At 45.8% G+C, this 18,637-nt stretch overlaps 1 protein-coding gene across 3 annotated transcripts in view; it reads left to right on the top strand.

The window, feature by feature from the left end:
• Positions 1-18,637, top strand: part of COL6A2 (collagen type VI alpha 2 chain) — a 479,211-nt gene that overhangs the window by 430,663 nt on the left and 29,911 nt on the right. For all 3 annotated transcript variants that reach the window (XM_030210351.1, XM_030210352.1, XM_030210353.1), the window contains exons 25-27: positions 8,096-8,248; positions 9,374-9,826; positions 11,043-11,081. In XM_030210351.1, coding sequence (XP_030066211.1) covers positions 8,096-8,248; positions 9,374-9,826; positions 11,043-11,081 — 645 coding nt within the window. The remainder of the gene's footprint in view (positions 1-8,095; positions 8,249-9,373; positions 9,827-11,042; positions 11,082-18,637) is intronic.

Genomic DNA, 18,637 nt, shown 5'->3' on the forward strand with positions numbered 1-18,637 from the left:
ATCTGGATGCCTAGATTCTATTATAGAATACTAGCGTACATTGGCATTTATATGCCAAAATTTAGGCGCACCCACATACACCATGTTAATAGCAAGCATTAAATGCAGCATTTTAGTACATATGTTACAGTAATCTGTCAGCGTTTTTCAACTGGTGTGCCGTGGCTGCTCCCCAGGTGCCGCAGGAGTTTGGGAATCCCCATGACACTGCCTGATTATTTTTTGTAGTTGTTGTTTGTTTATATCTGCATCATTTTTCCTTCATGCTGCATTTCTCCCTCCCTCCTCCCTGAGCGCGAGTCAGCAGCTCTCCTGAAACTCCTCTTCCTCCCCCAGGTCCGAACACCTCTCCCTCTTCTTCCCATGCCCGTGGGACGTGCAGAGGAAAGGTTCCAGTGCCAGCTGCAGACAGCATGTGTTGATTGCTGCTGCAGCAGTCAGAAATGTTTGAAGAGCTGTGGGCATGAGAGAGGTGTCTTGTAACATCACACCAGGTCATGGCATGATCTTTGTCACCAGATCTGCTCCCTCTTACACTTTCCTGGGAAGAGGTCAGGAAAAATCCCATGATCCAGCTCCGGTTCAGGCTTTCCACCTCTCCAGCTCAGACACTCATACAACAACCAGGTTTCAAAACATAAAGAGCTTTTATTCAGCTCAAAGAATTATATTCCATTAGCAAAGTTTAGTCTTCAAAACACAAGTCCCCCGACATGTGCTTCAGGATTCAAAGGAAAAATCAACCCAAAAAGAATTCATGCAAAAACTGCACAGGAAGGGTTTCTCTTTTCTTCCTTAATCCGGCTTGCATTTTAAAGTCCATAACAGTTTCTAAGTTTCTCATAAGTTTGAACCAGCATTTCCAGGACACAGCCTAGAGCTGTGCCCCTTAATGAACTTCTCTCTGACCAGGTTAATTCCCCCCCCCCCCCCCCCCCGATCCCAGCCATAGGTTTGGACTGCTCATTAACAGTCTCTGCACCATTCACATGGCTGACTCTAACCCCCTTCTCTTTCTTCAGGCAGGTTAGTAACATTGCCCCAGTGAAGACTGGATAACCATTCTTTCTTCCAGCCATAGGTTAGGACTACCAAGAGTCTCTGCACTCTTCATGTGGCTGACCCTGACCCCCTCTCTTTCTTCAGGCAAGTCACTAACATTTCCCCAGTGAGGACTGGACACATTCTTTCTTCCAGCCACAGGCTAGGACTACCCAGAGTCTCTGCACACTTCATGTGGCTGACCCTGACCCCTTCTCTCTCTTCAGGCCAGTGGCGTAGCTACAGGGGAGCTACAGGGGCCTGGTCCCCTGCAAATTGGCTCTGGGGCCCCTGGTTTGGCTAGTGGGGGTCCCCAATCCCCGCCAGCTAAAGCGTTTGTCCCTCGCTGGTCTCACATTGCCTGGTGCCCTGTCCTGTTTTCAGTCGCTGTGCACGCTTGTTTTAATGAAACAGCATGATCATTCATGCTCAGTTTCAATAAAATGAGCATGCAGCAGGGCCGTAGCCAGCCAGCCAATTTGGGGTGGGCCTGAGTCCACGGTAGTTGGACACGGAATTCATGCCCCCCTCACCCCATCCCTAGCTCCCCTGTGTTCTGCTTTTCTCCGCTTTTCATCCCTCCCTTCACCTGCAAGCCCATAATATTAAATACCTGAGCAGGAGGAGATCTACAAACCCCATCAGCTGAAGATTTCCTCCTACTCAGGCAGTCAGCGCTCTTCCAAACAGCAGCCAGCAGCACTTTCCTCAAGCTGATGCCAAGGCCAGCAGGCTGTGCATGCATGAAAACTAAGCATGTGCAGAGGGGCTGGTGTTGGTGTCAGCTTGGGGCAAGTGCTGCCAGCTTCCATTTGAAAGAGCACTGGCTGTCTGAGGAGGAGGACATCTTCAGCTAGTGGGATCTGAGGATCTCTACCAGCCATAGCAAGAGTGCCAAAATTGTGGGTGGGCCTGAGTCCAAATAGGGTGGACCCTGGCCCACCCATGGCTACGCCACTGGCATGCACAGCAACTGAAAACAGAATAGGGTGCCAGGCAATGTGAGACCAGCGCAGGACAAATGCTTTAGTTGTCGGTGGGAGAGGGAGTGGCGGGGCGGAAGAGGTGGCAGGAGGGTGGTGGTAGCGGTGGGGAGGCGGTAGCAGCTGCGGGGGGTGGAAGTGGCATTGGGAGGGTGAGCCAAAATGTGCCCCCTCACCTTGGGCTCTGGCCCTTCCTCCTGTCAAGGTCTGGCTATACCCCTGCTTCAGGCAAGTCAGTAACATTTCCCCAGTGAGGACTGGGCACCCATTCTTTCTGCCAGCCACAGGCTAGGACTACCCAGAATCTCTGCACTCTTCATGTGGCTGACTCTGACCCCCTCTCTCTCTTCAGGCAAGTCAGTAACATTTCCCCTTCTCTCACTAAGCAGGCACTGCATTAACTTTAGGGTCCTCCTGCCCTGGGTTAGGTAGCCCGTTTTCTCCTGGCAGCCAGTTCTCTGTGAGAAAGGTTCCTTCTGCCCTCAGGCAGGTTGCTATCCTTCTCCTTCTCTCTCCATTTCTCCTCCTGTCCTGTCATAGCAGGCCTTTTACCTCTGTGTCTTCCAGAGAGAAACAGCCCCACCTGTTTCTCAAGCCTCACTTTTTCTACCATATATACTGCTTACTGATGGGCAGATGATTGAATGCCCCGTGCTGTTCCAAACAGCGCTCTAAAAATAGTGCTAGAACAGCGCAGGGCTTTACTGCCCCTATGATCAGAGATAATAGCATGCAAATTTAAGCATACTATTCTCTCTGATCATAGGGTAAAAGTGCGGGAGGCATGCTCGGGCACAATCCTCCCACACTTGTTTGACAGTTCTATATCCTCCCGCACTTGTTTGACAGGTCTAGGCTGTCAGAAGCCCAGACCTGTCAAATACAGGGGCTGGAGGTCCATGGGACCACCAGACCCCAAGTACCCCCACCCCGAGCCAAGCGACACGGGGGCTGGAGGTCCAGCGGAACTGCAGTCCCCCTGCCCCCCAAGTCTCAAGCCCCCCCCTTACTTCCCCTAGTGTCCCCTCAAAAAGAGCCCAGGTGGCCCAGTGGGCCATGTCAACCCCCCCCCCCCCCCGGTCCCCGACACAGGTTCGGGGGGGGGGCTGGAGACCCACCGGAGCCCTGGTGGTCCAGTGGGCCGTGAGTCAATCCCCACCCCACCCCACCCCCACCTGATGGTCAGCGCTCCCTCCCCACCCCTACCTTCGTTGGAGGAGGGAGGTGGCCTCCTTCCTCTTCCATCAGCGCCACCTCGAAAATGGTGGTGCCCAGCCTCGCCCAGGGCATCCTGGAATGCACTGGGTGGGGCTTCACATCATATAAGAGAGTCCCTTATATAGTGTTAAGCCCCACCGAGTTCAACCCAGGATGCATTGGGCAGGGCCTGGGCACCGCTATTTTCGAGGCTGTGTCGATGGAAGAGGAGGGAGGCCACCTCCCTCCTCCAATGAAGGTAGGGGGTGTGGTGAAGGGCCGCTAAGACCACCAGGTGGGGGGGTAGGATGGAGATTGACTCGCGGCCCACTAAGCCACCAAGGCTCCAGTCATGTGAAGGGACACCTCCAGCCCCCATGTCTCTGGGGGAGTGTCGTGTTGGGGTTTCTGGGAATGGGGGGCCTGATAGCATGCAAATGCTTGCTGGACAGGGCTCATCATTCCTCCCCAATGGTCTGCAAACCCTAATGCCAGCTCCATGCTGGCATAGGGTTTGCCACTGCCAGTGAGCCAATGTTTGGCGTGCTGGTCGCTGATCATTGGGGAGGAATAGGTTTTCATGCATTTGCATGCTACTTGTGCTAAGAGCCCTGTTTTGCATGCTAGTTGCATTCAGAGCCCATGAGCACATTGTTTCACGCGCTCGGGGGCTCTGATCATGGAGCGGTAGCAAACACAGGCACTAGTATGGCGCTAACAGCGCCTTCTTTTGCTTCTTATCATCGACCCATGAGTCAGGAGCAAAACCTGGATCTAATTCCTGGCATGTCCCTAATGACTGACTTCTTTGCCTCCAGGAAAGCACTACAGGTGTAGAGCACCTCCCTTCCTGAGACCATACCAGGTTTTCTCCCTTCCAGGGTTCTATTTCTATCCTAAGAAAGACCTCAGTAAACACTACTGGGAAGGTTTTAGAACCTGGGGAATCTGCCCTCGCTGTAATTATACTTGCTCCTCTCCTGCTGCAAGTCTTCCAGTGATGCACTGCCAGGTAAAATTCCTCTCCCTTCTTATAGTATTTACATGGCAATAAGATATGAAAAGACAACAGGAAGACCAGGAGGGTGTCTCATACATCACAGTGTGGACCCACAGGGGGCATCAGGAGAGCTTCTGACTTGCATTCAGGGAGGAGAGAGCAAGGAGACAGATAGAAGCACCACAGGGCTAGACGGGGGTGGGAGAGCTGCTGGATTCTTGGGGGAAGGGCAGGAGAGATGCTAGACTGGAAGGGGAAGGGAGCAAAAGAAAATCTGGACCTGCAGGGGAGGGGGAGATGATGAGCTATGGGAGGGGCTGTGGAGGGGAGATGCCAAGCAACCCAGAGGGGTTGTGATTAACTACCAGGGGGCAACTGGGCAGAGAGGGAGAGATGCAAAACTACCCAGGGGACCCCTCGAGAGAGAGAGGAAGAGATGTGTGACTGTGGTCTGTGAGAGATGGAGGGAAGGGGGGCATGCTGGGCCATGTTGGGCATGGAGGGTAGAAAGAAAGGAAGCTGGACACGGGGAGGGATAGGGACACCGATGGGAGATAGTGGGCATGGAGGAGCATAGGGACAGAGACAGAGAGGGTCAATGCTGGATAGAGAGAGGGTGGACAAAGAGCACCAATGCTAAACTTGGGGGAGGGGTGATTAGGGACACAGAAGAGAGCCTATGGTCAGGGAAAAGTGATGTTAGACATGGGTGGATAGGGACACAGAGGGGTAATGCTGAAAAAGGGGTGGGGTAGGGATACAGAATGGAGGGGTGATGCTAAAAAAGGGGGATAAGGATACAGAATGGAGGGTAAGTGAGATGCTGAACATGGGGGCAGGATAGGGACAGGGACACAGAGGGAAGATGGATAATGGATATGGAAGAAAAGAGGGGAGACAGGCTGCACATATAGAGAAGAGAAGAGACAGGCTGCTCATATAGGGAAGGAGAAATGAGAAAGAGGCTGCATATATAGGGAAGAGGAGGTGGGCTGCATATATAGGGAAGGATAAGGAAGAGGGGAGACAGGCTGCAAATAAAAGGAACAGGGGCGTGAGGCTGCACAGGTAGGGAAGGGAAGAGAAAAGGAAAAACAGGCTGCTCGTATAGGGATGAAAAGAGAAAAGGGGAGATGGGCTGCACATGAAGGGGATGGAAAATGTGAGACAGGCAGCACATGAAGGAAAGGGAAGAGGGGAGACAAGATAAATTTGAGAAGGAGGCAGAGAAATTGAAGAAAGCTGAACGTGAAAGATCAGTGCCAAACAGACATAGGACAGGAGGTGAGAAAAGAAACTGTAATGGAAAGGAGGCCCTGGAAACAGAGTTAAGAGCACAGATGGAAAGCAGACCCAAAGATGATTGGAATAATAAAACCACCAGACTACAAAGGTAGGAAAAATGATTTTATTTTCAGTTTAGTGATCGAATTATGTCAGTGTTCAGAATTTGCATGTTTCAGTTTTATTTTGCACTGTACAGGAGGAGGACATGCATTTCTTTGTTTCTCTGGTGCAGAGTCCTGTATCTCAGCTTTCAAGGGCAGATGATCAAAAGCCCTGCGCTGTTCCAAACAGCGCTCTAAAAATAGCGCTGTAACAGTGCAGGGCTTTACCGCACCTATGATCAGAAATAATTGCATGCAAATTTAAGCATGCAATTCTCTCTGATCATGGGGTAGGAGCTCAGGCACAATCCTCCCGCACTTGTTTGACAGGTCTGGGCTATCAAAAGCCCAGACCTGTCAAACATAGGGGATGGAGGTCCATGGGACCACCACACCCCAACTATCTCTGCCCCGAGCAAGATGAAATGGGGCCTGGAGGTCCGGCGGACCTCCGGTCCCCCCAACGCCTCCAACACAGGTTCAGGGAGAGCTGGAGATCTGGTCTCTCTCCAGCCCCCCCTAGCCCCCCCCCCCAGCATTCATAAGAAGTCCCTGGTGGCCCAGTGAGTGACCGACAACCCCTCCTCCCCGCGACAGGAGGCTGGAGGTCCGGCGGACCTCCGGTCCCCCTCGACCCGCCCCCAACACAGGCTCGGGGGGGGGGGGGGTTCAGATCTAGTGGGTCTCCAGCCCCCTCCAGCATTGGTAAGAAGTCCCTGGTGGCCCAGTGGGCCATGGTCAATCCTCCCCCCCCCCTTTCTTAGGTTGGAGGAGGGAGGTAGCCTCCCTCCTCTTCCTTCAGCGCCGCCTGCAAAATGGCAGTGCCCAGCCCTGCCCTGTGTATCCTGGGATGCGCTGGGCAGGGTTTCACACCATATAAGGGACCTAAGGTGGGGGGGACTGACTGCAGCCCACTGGGCCACCAGGCACTTCTTACCAATGCTGTGCATATGAAAAGGTTATGAGTAATGACTGAGGTGCCAATGGACAAGACACAGACCAGGATGGTCTGTGGTATCAGACCGGTTTTGTCTGGTGTGCATACAATGTTTCTGACTGAGGATATAGACCCCAAAAATATGTTATGGACATTTCCAGGCCTCATGATCAAACAAAGAACAATGAATAAAGGCCTATTCAGTGTTTTTGCACAAACAACATGTCCTTGGCAAAATCTATCATGTAGTGCATTAGAAATCCATTACAGGATGGGTATGATGTGGTCATAGTTTGGTTGATAGGCCTAAGTTAACTTATGAAGGCCTGATGCACACAGACAGGTATGGGGAAGTAGTATCTCTACAATTCATTTATGAAGAATAATCAGCTTCAGTTTAGACTTCATTACCAATTTAGCAGGAGAACTTATTTGCCGAAATGAGTCATGTTTTGGCCCAATCTGTTTCAAGGCAGAAGTCTTCTGAAATATAAAACATCAAGCAAAAAAATATTAGATTTTCCCTAATTACCAGTCCTTACTCCAGTACCTTTTGCAATATACCTTTCTTCTATCATAGATTGCTGTATCTGAATAGAAAATGGAGGCAGTATTTTTTCCAATCCCTCAGAAGCAGTCACATGTTTATTTTTAACCAACTGCAGACTTGAGCTAGATTACCATCATCCATTCCACCTCCTTGTTCAAAACCACATGGGCTAATAGTAGGTAGTATAGCGCAACTCTGCAAATGGTTAAAAATAATCATTAGACCTGTTCTGAGGGAATGAAAAAAACATCACCACCATTTTCTATTCAGATACAGCAATCTATGAAAGAAGAAAGGTATACTGGACCGGTAATTGGGGAAAATCTAATGTTTTTTCCTTTTGATGTTTTATATTTCAGGAGACTTCTCCCTTGAAACAGCATGGGGGAAAACATTACTCATGTCATGATATAAGTTCTCCTGTTAAACTGGAATGAAACCTAAGTTGAAGCTATTATTCTTTGTAAATTACACTGTTACTCCTTATGATCTTGGGTAGGTCACCTAACCCTCCATTGCCTCAGGTACAAAATTAGATAGATTCCTCCAGAGATAAGGAAATACCTAGTGTACTTGAATGTAGCTCACCTTGAGCTACTAATGAAGAGGTGTGAGCAAAATTCAAATAAATAAATATGCTTTATCCTGGTAGAAGAAAAGTAAGTAGACTAGGTTTCTATAGTTGGACCTGTAAAATATAAGCATGAAATAGGTGCCTTTTTAAGAATTTTTAAATATCCTCTGTTACAGAATTACCCTCCTATTGTCTCCCCAGCCATGCAGTCAATTATCCTTCCACATAGTGCCCCAGCCATGTGATGTCCTTTAGTTTTGTTGTCTGTTTCCCATCCCTCCAGCGTCCTCTAGAATTTCAGTATGTTCTTTCTCCCATTTCTTCATATTTATGTAGAGAGGTGTTTTATTTTGTTTGATTTCTATTGATAACCTTCATATTTATGGTATGTGTAATATCCTGTGTTTCTCTCTGTCTTCCTTTAGATTGTGAAAAGCGTTGTGGTGCCCTGGATATTGTATTCATTATTGACAGCTCAGAGAGTATCGGTTACACCAACTTTTCTCTGGAGAAGAACTTTGTCATTAATGTCGTGAGCAGACTTGGCTCCATATCAAAAGACCCCAAGTCTGATACAGGTCAGAAATTCAATGTGTCAGCAATGAGTTGGTAATATGGATGGTATTTTAAACTTCTGTTGTACATCTAGCAGAAAGTTTTGTAAGCCCACTTCATTAAGGTATATCTAAGAGACTTGTAACTATTTCTTTTCCACTTTTCTCCAAGTGTTAACATGGAAGGGCTGTAAAATACACAAAGTAACATTTATCTGGAGGTCATGTTAAAATCCTCGGAGTAGCTTTAATCTGGAAGATGTGAAAACTCTTCTTCCTGAGAAATACCAGGAAAAGTATGGAATGCTCTCTAAAGCAATATTTGAGAACTGTTTACACTTTCTTGAGCAACATTTCTCCTGGAGGTGTTTAAAACCTTATTATTATCATTTCTTTAGAAGTGATAATACTTGTAGCTATTATCTAAAGCTATATAAAATTCCTGAGTAATATCTATATAGATGTGTGTTTATCCTCCAATTAATTTTTTTGGGAGAAGCATGAAAACTTCTGAGTAATAAAGTGTGTGAATTCCTCATACTAATGTTTATGTGGAAAGTATTAATACCCTTGAATATGATTTATCTGGAAAGCACAAATAGGCCTTCCCAATCAAAATTACATAAAGGCTCTAACATACCTTCTGTAATTTATCTATGCTGTGTGAAAAATTTCATCAGCAAAGTTTATCTGCTAGATATTGTATATTGAAAGCACATGTAATCCAAGGGGAACATTTATTTATTTATTTATTTGTTACATTTGTATCCCACATTTTCCCACCTATTTGCAGGCTCAATGTGGCTTACATAGTGCCGTAAAGGCGTTCGCCATCTCCGGTAGAGAAACAAATACAATGTGATGTTGTGGTCGAACAAGGTTCATGTGTTATAGACACATTGGGAATCGTAGAGAGGAAGAGTTATGCAGTGTCCATTACGAGCTTTGGTTTCGTTGTGTTGTAGGGTTTAGGCACTTAAGTTGGGTCGATAGGGTATGCCTTTTTGAACAGATTTGTTTTTAGTGATTTCTGGAAGTTTCCTTTGACTAGGAAACATGTAATTTTACCTTTCTAATGCTGATAGCTCTGGAATAACATTTATCTGGGAAGTATATGAATGTTCCTGAGTAATGCATTATCTCTTGCAGGTGCTCGTGTGGGTGTTGTGCAGTACAGTCATGAAGGTACCTTTGAGGCTATCCAGTTGAATGATGAACGCATTGACTCACTCTCTAGTTTCAAGGAGGCAGTGAAGCGCCTAGAATGGATTGCTGGTGGCACCTGGACTCCCTCAGCTCTGCAATTTGCCTACAACAAGCTAATCAAAGAAACCAAGCGAGAGAAAGCCAAAGTGTTTGCTGTGGTGATCACAGATGGGCGCCATGACCCACGAGATGCAGACTCAGGACTTCAGGCTCTCTGCGGTGGTGATGTCATTGTAAATGCAATTGGCATTGGGGACATGTTCCACAAGCAACAAGAAGATGAGACGCTGACTTCCATTGCTTGTAATGATGACCAGCGTGTGCAAAAGATGAAACTCTTTTCGGAACTGGTAGCTGATGAGTTTATTGATAACATGGAGGAACTTCTCTGCCCAGGTCAGCAGTCACTGCATGACAATACCAGAAGGGTCATTGTGAGATTATGTGATTAAGGCAGATGTCAATTTGTAGTAATGTAACAAAAGCAAAATGCCATTCCACTTCATGATTAACAAATGCTGTAGACTGGTAACTAGTCCTGGAAGTCACAGACAAGTTATTTCAGTCAGTTACTTTAAAAGGGCGCTGGTTCCTTAGGAGCCCTTTTACTAAAGGGTTGGCGCATGGCAATAGGCTTGCCGTGTGCCAATCCGGAACTACTGCCAGGCTACCGCAGCAGCCCAGTGGTAATTCCACCGCCAGCTTGCACCATTTCCAATGCTATGGAAATTTACTTCCATATTTTTTAACCCTGGTGGTAATCAGGCAGCACCTCGTACTGTCCAGTTACTACCAGGTTACCGCGGGAACTATTACCACCACCTCAGTAGGTTGGCGATAAATGCTCCCCTTCAAAATGGCCACACGCTAACTGCAAACTTACCACATGCCATTTCTTTTTTCAGCCTTTTTACCCTCTGCAGGGAAAGGGGCTTCAGCATGCGGCAAAAACATGCAGTGCCGCTAGCACGTGGTCTCTTTTACCACAGCTTGGTAAGAGGGCCCCTTAATTTATTATAGCAAATAGAATAGTTTGCTGATTGACACTGCTTGTTCTTGGGATAAGCAGCATGAAATCTATTTTACTCTTTTGGGATCACCAAATTCTTGTGACCTGGATTGGCCACAGCTGGAAACAGGATGCGTGGCTTGATGGATATTTGATCTGTCCCAGTATGACGATACTTATGTATTAGTATGTATGTATATTTCTTATTACTTTTTTGCATGCCCATCACAGTTCTTTTTATTCATTAAAATGTATTATGTTAGGGTTTGAGTGTTATGTCAAAAGAACATGTAAGACCATATGCTGACTATTTTCAGAACCATAATTTGTTTACTTCCTTCAACCCCAGATCCTACTAGAGCAGAGTATATAACCTCAGTACTCAAGGTCCACAACCCAGTCGAGTTTTCAGGATTTCCCCAATTAACCTGCTTGAGATCTATTTGCATGCATTACCTCCATTTTATCAAATAAATCTCATACATATTCATCTGACTTTTCTGTTCTCCCCAGTCAGTTGCTTCTTTGCTATCCTTTGATACCCATTTCTTCATCCATTGTGATTGCTTTACATATTCAACCCATTTCTCTCTTCAATTTCAGATCCACAGATTGTCTGTCCAGACCTTCCATGCCAAACAGGTACATTCTTCATTTTTCTGATGTGATCTGTATTGTTTTACTTGAAAAGAAAGGGGAGAGGTATCAGGATAATAAAGAATGGGGAAGTACAGAAGAAGTAAAGCTTAGTCTACAACAGGGCATCTACTATAGATAATGGTTATGGCACCTATTTTAAGCCTATTCTATAAAGAAAAGAAGGCACCTACTTTTCTTTACAGAATATTAGTTTAAGTGGCACAAAATGTGTGTACATCAAGAAATGACCACTTACACCAGCCCAACAGCTGATGCAAATGCCCATGCCTCTATAATGTAAGCATGTACTGTATATTTATTTTTATTTATTTATTTATTTATTGCATTTGTATCCCACATTTTCCCACCTCTTTGCAGGCTCGATGTGGCTATATGCCCATGCACACACCCACTGGAAAAGTACACATCATCATAGCATGCTGCATACTTTTCCACTAGTCAGTATTCAATTAGAGGACATTTACTTGTGAAAGGATCCACTTGTGCACAAAAATAGCTACAATTCCCCTATTTACACGTGTTCTTGCCACCAAAACTTGGCAGCTTCTTATGGAATTACCTCCTGGATGACTAGAGGTGCTTAATCCATGAGTATCTAAGGCAGCATTCCTTTATTTTAGAAATATTTTTTAAAATAGCAGCTTTTATACATATAGATGATCAAGGCACATGGAAAAGCCTTTTCAGAAAGCTGACATTTAGATGTGGGAATCCACACCACGTTCAAATAGCAAGGGGTATGTAGAGTGCATAGAGAGGGAGTGATGAGTGCAAGCTGACAACAGCAACATGCAGAACCCTTAGCCTTGCATTTTTCTTCTGCTTCATGGGCTTATGACATTTCAGCACTGCATGAGTTCAGTTCTTATTTCCTGTTAATGTTTATTTGCCTTATTTTTTCTCTTTAATCTTATTTATTCTATTATTTGTTCTCTGTCCTGTTCGGATTATAGAGTTCCTTTCCTTTTTTTAAATGTTAATTTTATAGAATTTGTAAACTAGGGATGTGCTACACAAAAGGTGATACAGAAAGTGACTAATAAGCCATAAACCATATTCCCCATGGGATCAACCCAAGGGTACTGGACACATAAGGAGACTTCAGACATGCACCACAACCCCCCCCCCCCCCCTCCTCGGGGGGCCCATGGTCAACATCACCCTTTCCGCTCTCTACCCTCTAGGGCCAGCATCTCCTTTTGCCCTCTCTACTTTCCCCCAATATGTTGATAGTATCTCCCCTTCCCTACCTCCACCCCACATTCAGCATCACCCCCTCCACCCCCATCCCCACCCCCATGTTAAGGCTGCTGCAGTCCCTGCTATCTCCTTTTGAGCACCCTATAAGCACATGCCTGAGCCAATGTGCTGCCATGTCTTGCCCGCCTCTGACAGGAAGTTTTTCTTGTAGGGGGTGGGAAAAAGGCAGCACTTGAGCACAGGCCTGTGCTTACAAGCTTATGATGTTCTTTTAAGCTCTGGCCAGCATAGGAGGAGATGGGGAGGAAAAAGCAGTGGCCTGGCAGGTGGAAGGCTGTAGTGCATGCCAGAACCATGCAGCCATCCCCTAAATTCTGCTACCAAGTGGCGGGGCTGGTCCTGATTCCCCGTGTTACAAGGGGAATAGTACACATCACTGAGTAAAAATATAGACATAAACATTTACATCAGCCCCAAGTCCCAAGCAGAAGTGCCTGCTGAGACTTGGGACTGACAGGTGTAAAGGTGTAAAGACCCAGGCAAAGGTATCGGCCTGCTTATCCGACATTGCTGCCTGGATGTCCAACCGCCACCTGAAACTGAACACGTCCAATACCGAGCTTATCGTCTTTCCACCAAAACCCACTTCTCCTCCTCCTTCACTTTCTATCTCAGTTGATAACATCCTCATCCGCCCCGTCTCATCTGCCCGCAACCTTGGAGTCATCTTTGACTCCTCTCTCTCCTTCTCTGCGCATATCCAGCAGATAGCCAAGACCTGTCACTTCTTCCTCTTTAACATCAGCAAAATTCGCCCTTTCCTCTCTGAACACACCACCTGAACTCTCGTCCACGCTCTCATTACCTCTCGCCTGGACTACTGCAACTTACTCCTCACCGGCCTCCCACTTAGCCATCTATCCCCACTTCAATCTGTTCAGAACTCTGCTGCACGTCTCATATTCCGCCAGAACCGATATACTCATATCACCCCTCTCCTCAAGTCACTTCACTGGCTTCCGATCAGATACCGCATTCAATTCAAGCTTCTCCTTCTTACCTACAAATGCACTCAGTCTGCTGCCCCTCACTATCTTTCTACCCTCATCTCCCCTTACGTTCCCGCCCGTAACCTCCATTCACAGGATAAATCCCTCCTCTCAGTACCCTTCTCCACCACCGCCAACTCCAGGCTCCGCTCATTCTGCCTCGCCTCACCCTATGCTTGGAACAACCTTCCTGAGCCCTTACACCAAGCCCCCTCCCTGCCCGTCTTCAAGCCTTTGCTTAAAGCCCACCTCTTCAATGCTGCGTTCGGCACCTAACCCTTACCGTTCAGTGAATCCAGACTGCCCCACTTTGACTGCCCCTATCGGACCAACCGTTCACTTGTCTATTAGATTGTAAGCTCTTTGAGCAGGGACTGTCTCTCTTTGTTAAATTGTACAGCGCTGCGTAACCCTAGTAGCGCTCTAGAAATGTTAAGTAGTAGTAGTAGTAAAGGCCAAGACCAGCTCTGCCTTTCAACCCCCACCCCCAGGCATCTATAAGCCTCCCCTTCAACCCCTCCCCCAATCTCACCCCAGCATAAAAACATCTAGCCAGTAACAAACCCACCGATGGGCACCAGGAAGACCCCCCCCCCCCCCCCACTCCCTGATCCTCCTAAGTTGTTCCCAGTAGTCACTGATGTCTAGTGGGAGCAGGAGTGATGCCTGTGCCCATATTTTGCACTTATTTGGCGGCTTGACCCCTAAGAAGTAGTAATGCAAGATTACCACTAGAGGTCACAGGTGCCATTTTGAACCTGGGGCTTAGAGGAGCAGGAGTGATTGGGCATCTCTTCTGCTCCCACTGGACACTAAGTACCACTGTTATTGGATTGGAGCAAAGTCTGCCTAGGGCCCAACAGGTAGTTTGCATGTTGCTGGTTGGAGGTGCTTATACCAGGGGGATTGGATTTCAATGGGGTCTTGTAAATTCAGGGTGGGATCAGATGTTGAGGGGAAATCCAATGTCAGGAGGACTAGAAATTGCCAGGAGTTGCTGCTAGGGGTAATGATGTTAGAGAGGGTAATTGGGCTGTGCATGGGGAATGGGAGCAGTGATTTTAGAACACTGTTCCCATGCATATCTGGGATATAAAAGTTGAGCCTAGTGGTTAGAGCAGCAGGCCAGGGTTGTGATTCTTGCGGTTGTCCGGGTCTTTCCATGTCTGAGTAAGTGTAGCTGATGGCTGTGCTGTGGCTTTCAGAAAAACCAGAGTTCAATCCCACTAATACTTAACCTTCCATTGTCTCAGGTACAAATTTAGATTGTAAACTCTCTGGGGACAGAGAAATACCCATTATACTTGAATGTAACTCATCTTGAACTACTAAAAAATAAAATCCCATTTTTCCTCACATGCATCTGCTGCTCCTACTAGATGTGAGGAGACATGAATGTGCTCTCTTGCACATCCTTAGCCATATTTTACCAGAGGATCTACATTTGGCACAACCTTTACAAAATACAGGGGGAATTGTGCACATCTCAACCTGGATGTCTCAGTTCCCACATTCTTTTTAAAATTGGGCTGTTACACTCATAGGTTGCAAATTCAGCACTTACAAACATAAATGTTGGCACATAGGTAAAACCTTGAATTTTATTGAGTTTTTATGAACATGTTTCTTATCAAAACAGCTGTTCCTGCTAAATGCACAAGCACTTACATGTGTATTCTCACATTTCCTTATATGTATTTTACAAAAGGCTTTATGTTCAGCAGAGGCTTTTGTAAAATACATGGAAACATGTCCATTTCTCATTTAAATGTCCTATGCAAAATCAGGTTTCATGATTCTGGATCACTTATTTTATCCTTTTCAAATCTATAATTTCCTTATTCTGTGTAATCCATTTATACATTACTATCATAAGTGGTAGACCTTGGATATTAGTAGATGTCTCTTCCCTATAAGTGTACACTAGCAGACAATGCTCATTTTAATTCATTCATAAGAACATAAGAATAGTCATACTTGGTCAGACCAGTGATCCATCTAGCCCAGTATCCTGCTTCCAACAGTGGCCAATCCAGAAATCCAATTAGCAGCAATATTCTATGCTGCCAATCCCTGGGCAAGCAGTGGCTTCCCCCATGCCCATCTCAATAATAGACTATGGGCTTTTCCTTCAGGTACTTATCCAAACCTTTTTTAAAACCAGATACACTAACCGCTGTTTCACATCCTCCGGCAATGAGTTCCAGATCTTAACTATTCCTTGAATGAAAACATATTTCTTCCTATTTGTTTTAGAAGTATTTCCATGTAATTTCATTGCGTGTCCCCTGGTCTTTGTACTTTTTGAAAGAGTGAAAAATTGTTTCACTTTTACCATTCTACACCACTTGGGATTTTGTAGACCTCAATCATATCCCCTCTCAATCATCTTTCCAATCTGAAGAGCCCTAACCTCTTTAGCCTTTCCTCATATGGAAGCAGTTCCATCCCCTGTATCATTTTGGTTGCTCTTCTTTAAACCTTTTCTAGTTCAGCTATATCTTTTTTGAGATACAGCAACTGGATTTGAAAGCAGTTCTCAAGGTGAAGTCGCACCATGGAGCAATACAGAGGCATTATAATATTCTTAGTCTTATTTTGCATCCCATTCCTAATAATTTTTAGCATCCTGTTTACTTTTTTGGCCGCTGCTGCTGCACAATGGGCAGAAAGATTTCAGCATATTGTCTTGAATGACACCTAGATCCTTTTCTTGAGTGCTGACTCCTAGGATGGACGCTAGCATCAGCTAACTATGATTCAGATTATTCTTCCCAATGTGCATCACATTGCATTTGTCTACATTAAATTTCATCTGCAATTTGGATGCCCAGCCTTCCAGTTTCCTAAGGTCTTCCTGCAATTTTTGACAGTCTGCGTGTGTTTTGATAACTTTAAGTAGTTTTGTCTCATCTGCAAATTTAATCACCTCACTTGTCATTCCAATGTCAAGATCATTTATAAATAGCTCTGGTCCCCGTACAGATCCCTACGGAACTCCACTGTTCACCCTCCTTCACTGAGAAAAATAGCCATTTAACCTTACCCTCTGTTTTCTGTCCAATAACCAATTCCTAATTGGTAGAAAAACATTGCCTCCTATCCCATGACTTTTTAATTTTCTCAGGAATCTCTCATGAGGAACTTTGTCAAAAACTTTCTGAAAATCTAGATACACTACATCAACTGGCTCACCTTTATCCTCGTGTGTATTCATGCCTTCAAAGAAATTAAGCAAATTGGTGAGGCAAGACTTCCCTAGGCTGAACCCGTGTTGACTCTGTCCCATTAAACCATGTTTGTCTATCTGTTCTGTAATTTTATTCTTTATAATAGTTTCCACTATTTTGCCCAATACTGAAGTCAGGCTTACTGGTCTGTAATTTGCCGGATCACCCCTAAAACCCTTTAAAAAAATCGGTGTTACATTGGTCACCCTCCAGTCTTCAGGTACTATAGACGATTTTAGTGATAGGTTACAGATCACTAACGGATCAGCATTTTTCATGTTTGAGTTCTTTGAGTACCCTGAGGTCTATACCATCCAGTTCAGGGCTGGGACAAAGAAATTAGGTGCCCTAGGTGACCCTTCAGCCCTAAAACTCTTTATCTTTCAGGTCTCTATATTCTACGATTCTGATAATTATACTCAATAATTATGATCATCCCAACACCATTCCTCCCACAGAAGTACATAAGTGTTGCCATACTGGGACAAGCCCAATATCCTGTTTCCAACAGTGGCCAATCCAGGTTACAAATACCTGGCAAGATCCCAGAACAGTACAATACATTTTATGCTGCTTATCCTAGAAATAAGCAGTGGATTTTCCCCAAATCCATCTTAATAATGGCTCCCTATTGAAATCCACCCCGGAACATTTCACAGCAGACCTCACATCACACCTGAAATACATGCTACAACAAGGTCGCTTCCCCAAGGAAAACGGCAACATTCTACTGACCCCAATAACAAAAGACACCAAGAAAAAAACAGATGATATCACCAACTACCGACCAGTAGCGTCGATCCCACTGGCAGTCAAACTGATGGAAAGCATGGTAACCAAACAACTTACAGACTATATAACCAAGTTCCCAATACTACACGCAGGGCCGTGCCTAGGGTCTCTGGCGCCCCCCTGCAGACTATCAGGGTACAAAGAAGGAGGTCAAACTTAGACTTGCAAACTGCAGTCTGCATTTGAGACTGGATGCTGCTGGCACGGTTTGCATACGGTAGACAATAAAACCCCGTCATAAAATCAGTTCCCCATCAGTTACACTTTCCACATAACTTTCAAATGGATCTTTAAGAGCAAAATTAAGCTGATAAGAATTTATAATGGCCTTATAAGAGCTTTTTCTTTACTTAAACATAAAAATCTTGTGATCTTACCAAAGAAATCCGGGGAAGGGGAAAACATGGCCAAGAGTTCCTCAGTTTGCCACATTAAGTACATGTGTACTACACAACTGTGGCAAGCTCCGCCTTCTGGCTTCAGCTTTTCCAGTGGACTAGAAGATAGGCTCACTTCGTCTTCTCCAGTTTTATCCTCCTCCTTGGGCCCGCTCACCTCTGACGCAGCTTCCTGTTTCTGGCAAGGCGGGATGTCTCAGACTGAGAGGGAGGACGGACCTTGCAGAGGGAGAGGAGGCAACTCGCAGTGTGCTCTGCATCCGCGAGCGAGGCAGCAGCGCATGCGCATAGGTGCCGACGCGGTAAAGTTTTTTTTTTTTTTTTAAATACAACTGGATGGCAGCGCCCTTAAAGGCAGGCGCCATCCTGCGGTGCTTACCCCGCTTACCGGGTTGGCACGGCCGTGACTATACGAATCACAGTCAGGATTTCGCCCCCTCCATAGCACCGAAACAGTATTACTCACTCTTCTAGCCAAATTCAAACAAGAAATAGCAATAGGCAAAAACATCCTCCTCCTCCAATTCAACATGTCGACCGCGTTCGACATGGTAAACCACAATATACTAATACGGCTACTAGACAAGTTCAGGATTATTGGAAACATACTCAGCAGGATCAAGGGCTTCCTAACCACAAGAACATATCAAGTAAAGTCAAACTCAAACGTATCGTCACAGTGGAAAGCAGACTGTGGAGTACCACAAGGATCACCATTATCACCGACCCTCTTCAACTTAATGATGATCCCACTAGCCAAGTCCCTATCCAACCATGGCCTCAACCCTTTCATCTATGCAGACGATGTAATAATATACATTTCTTACAAAACCAAACTGACAGTAATCGCCAACAAAATCGAGCTAAGT

Source organism: Microcaecilia unicolor, chromosome 7, assembly GCF_901765095.1.
Source record: "Microcaecilia unicolor chromosome 7, aMicUni1.1, whole genome shotgun sequence".
NCBI lineage: Eukaryota > Metazoa > Chordata > Amphibia > Gymnophiona > Siphonopidae > Microcaecilia > Microcaecilia unicolor.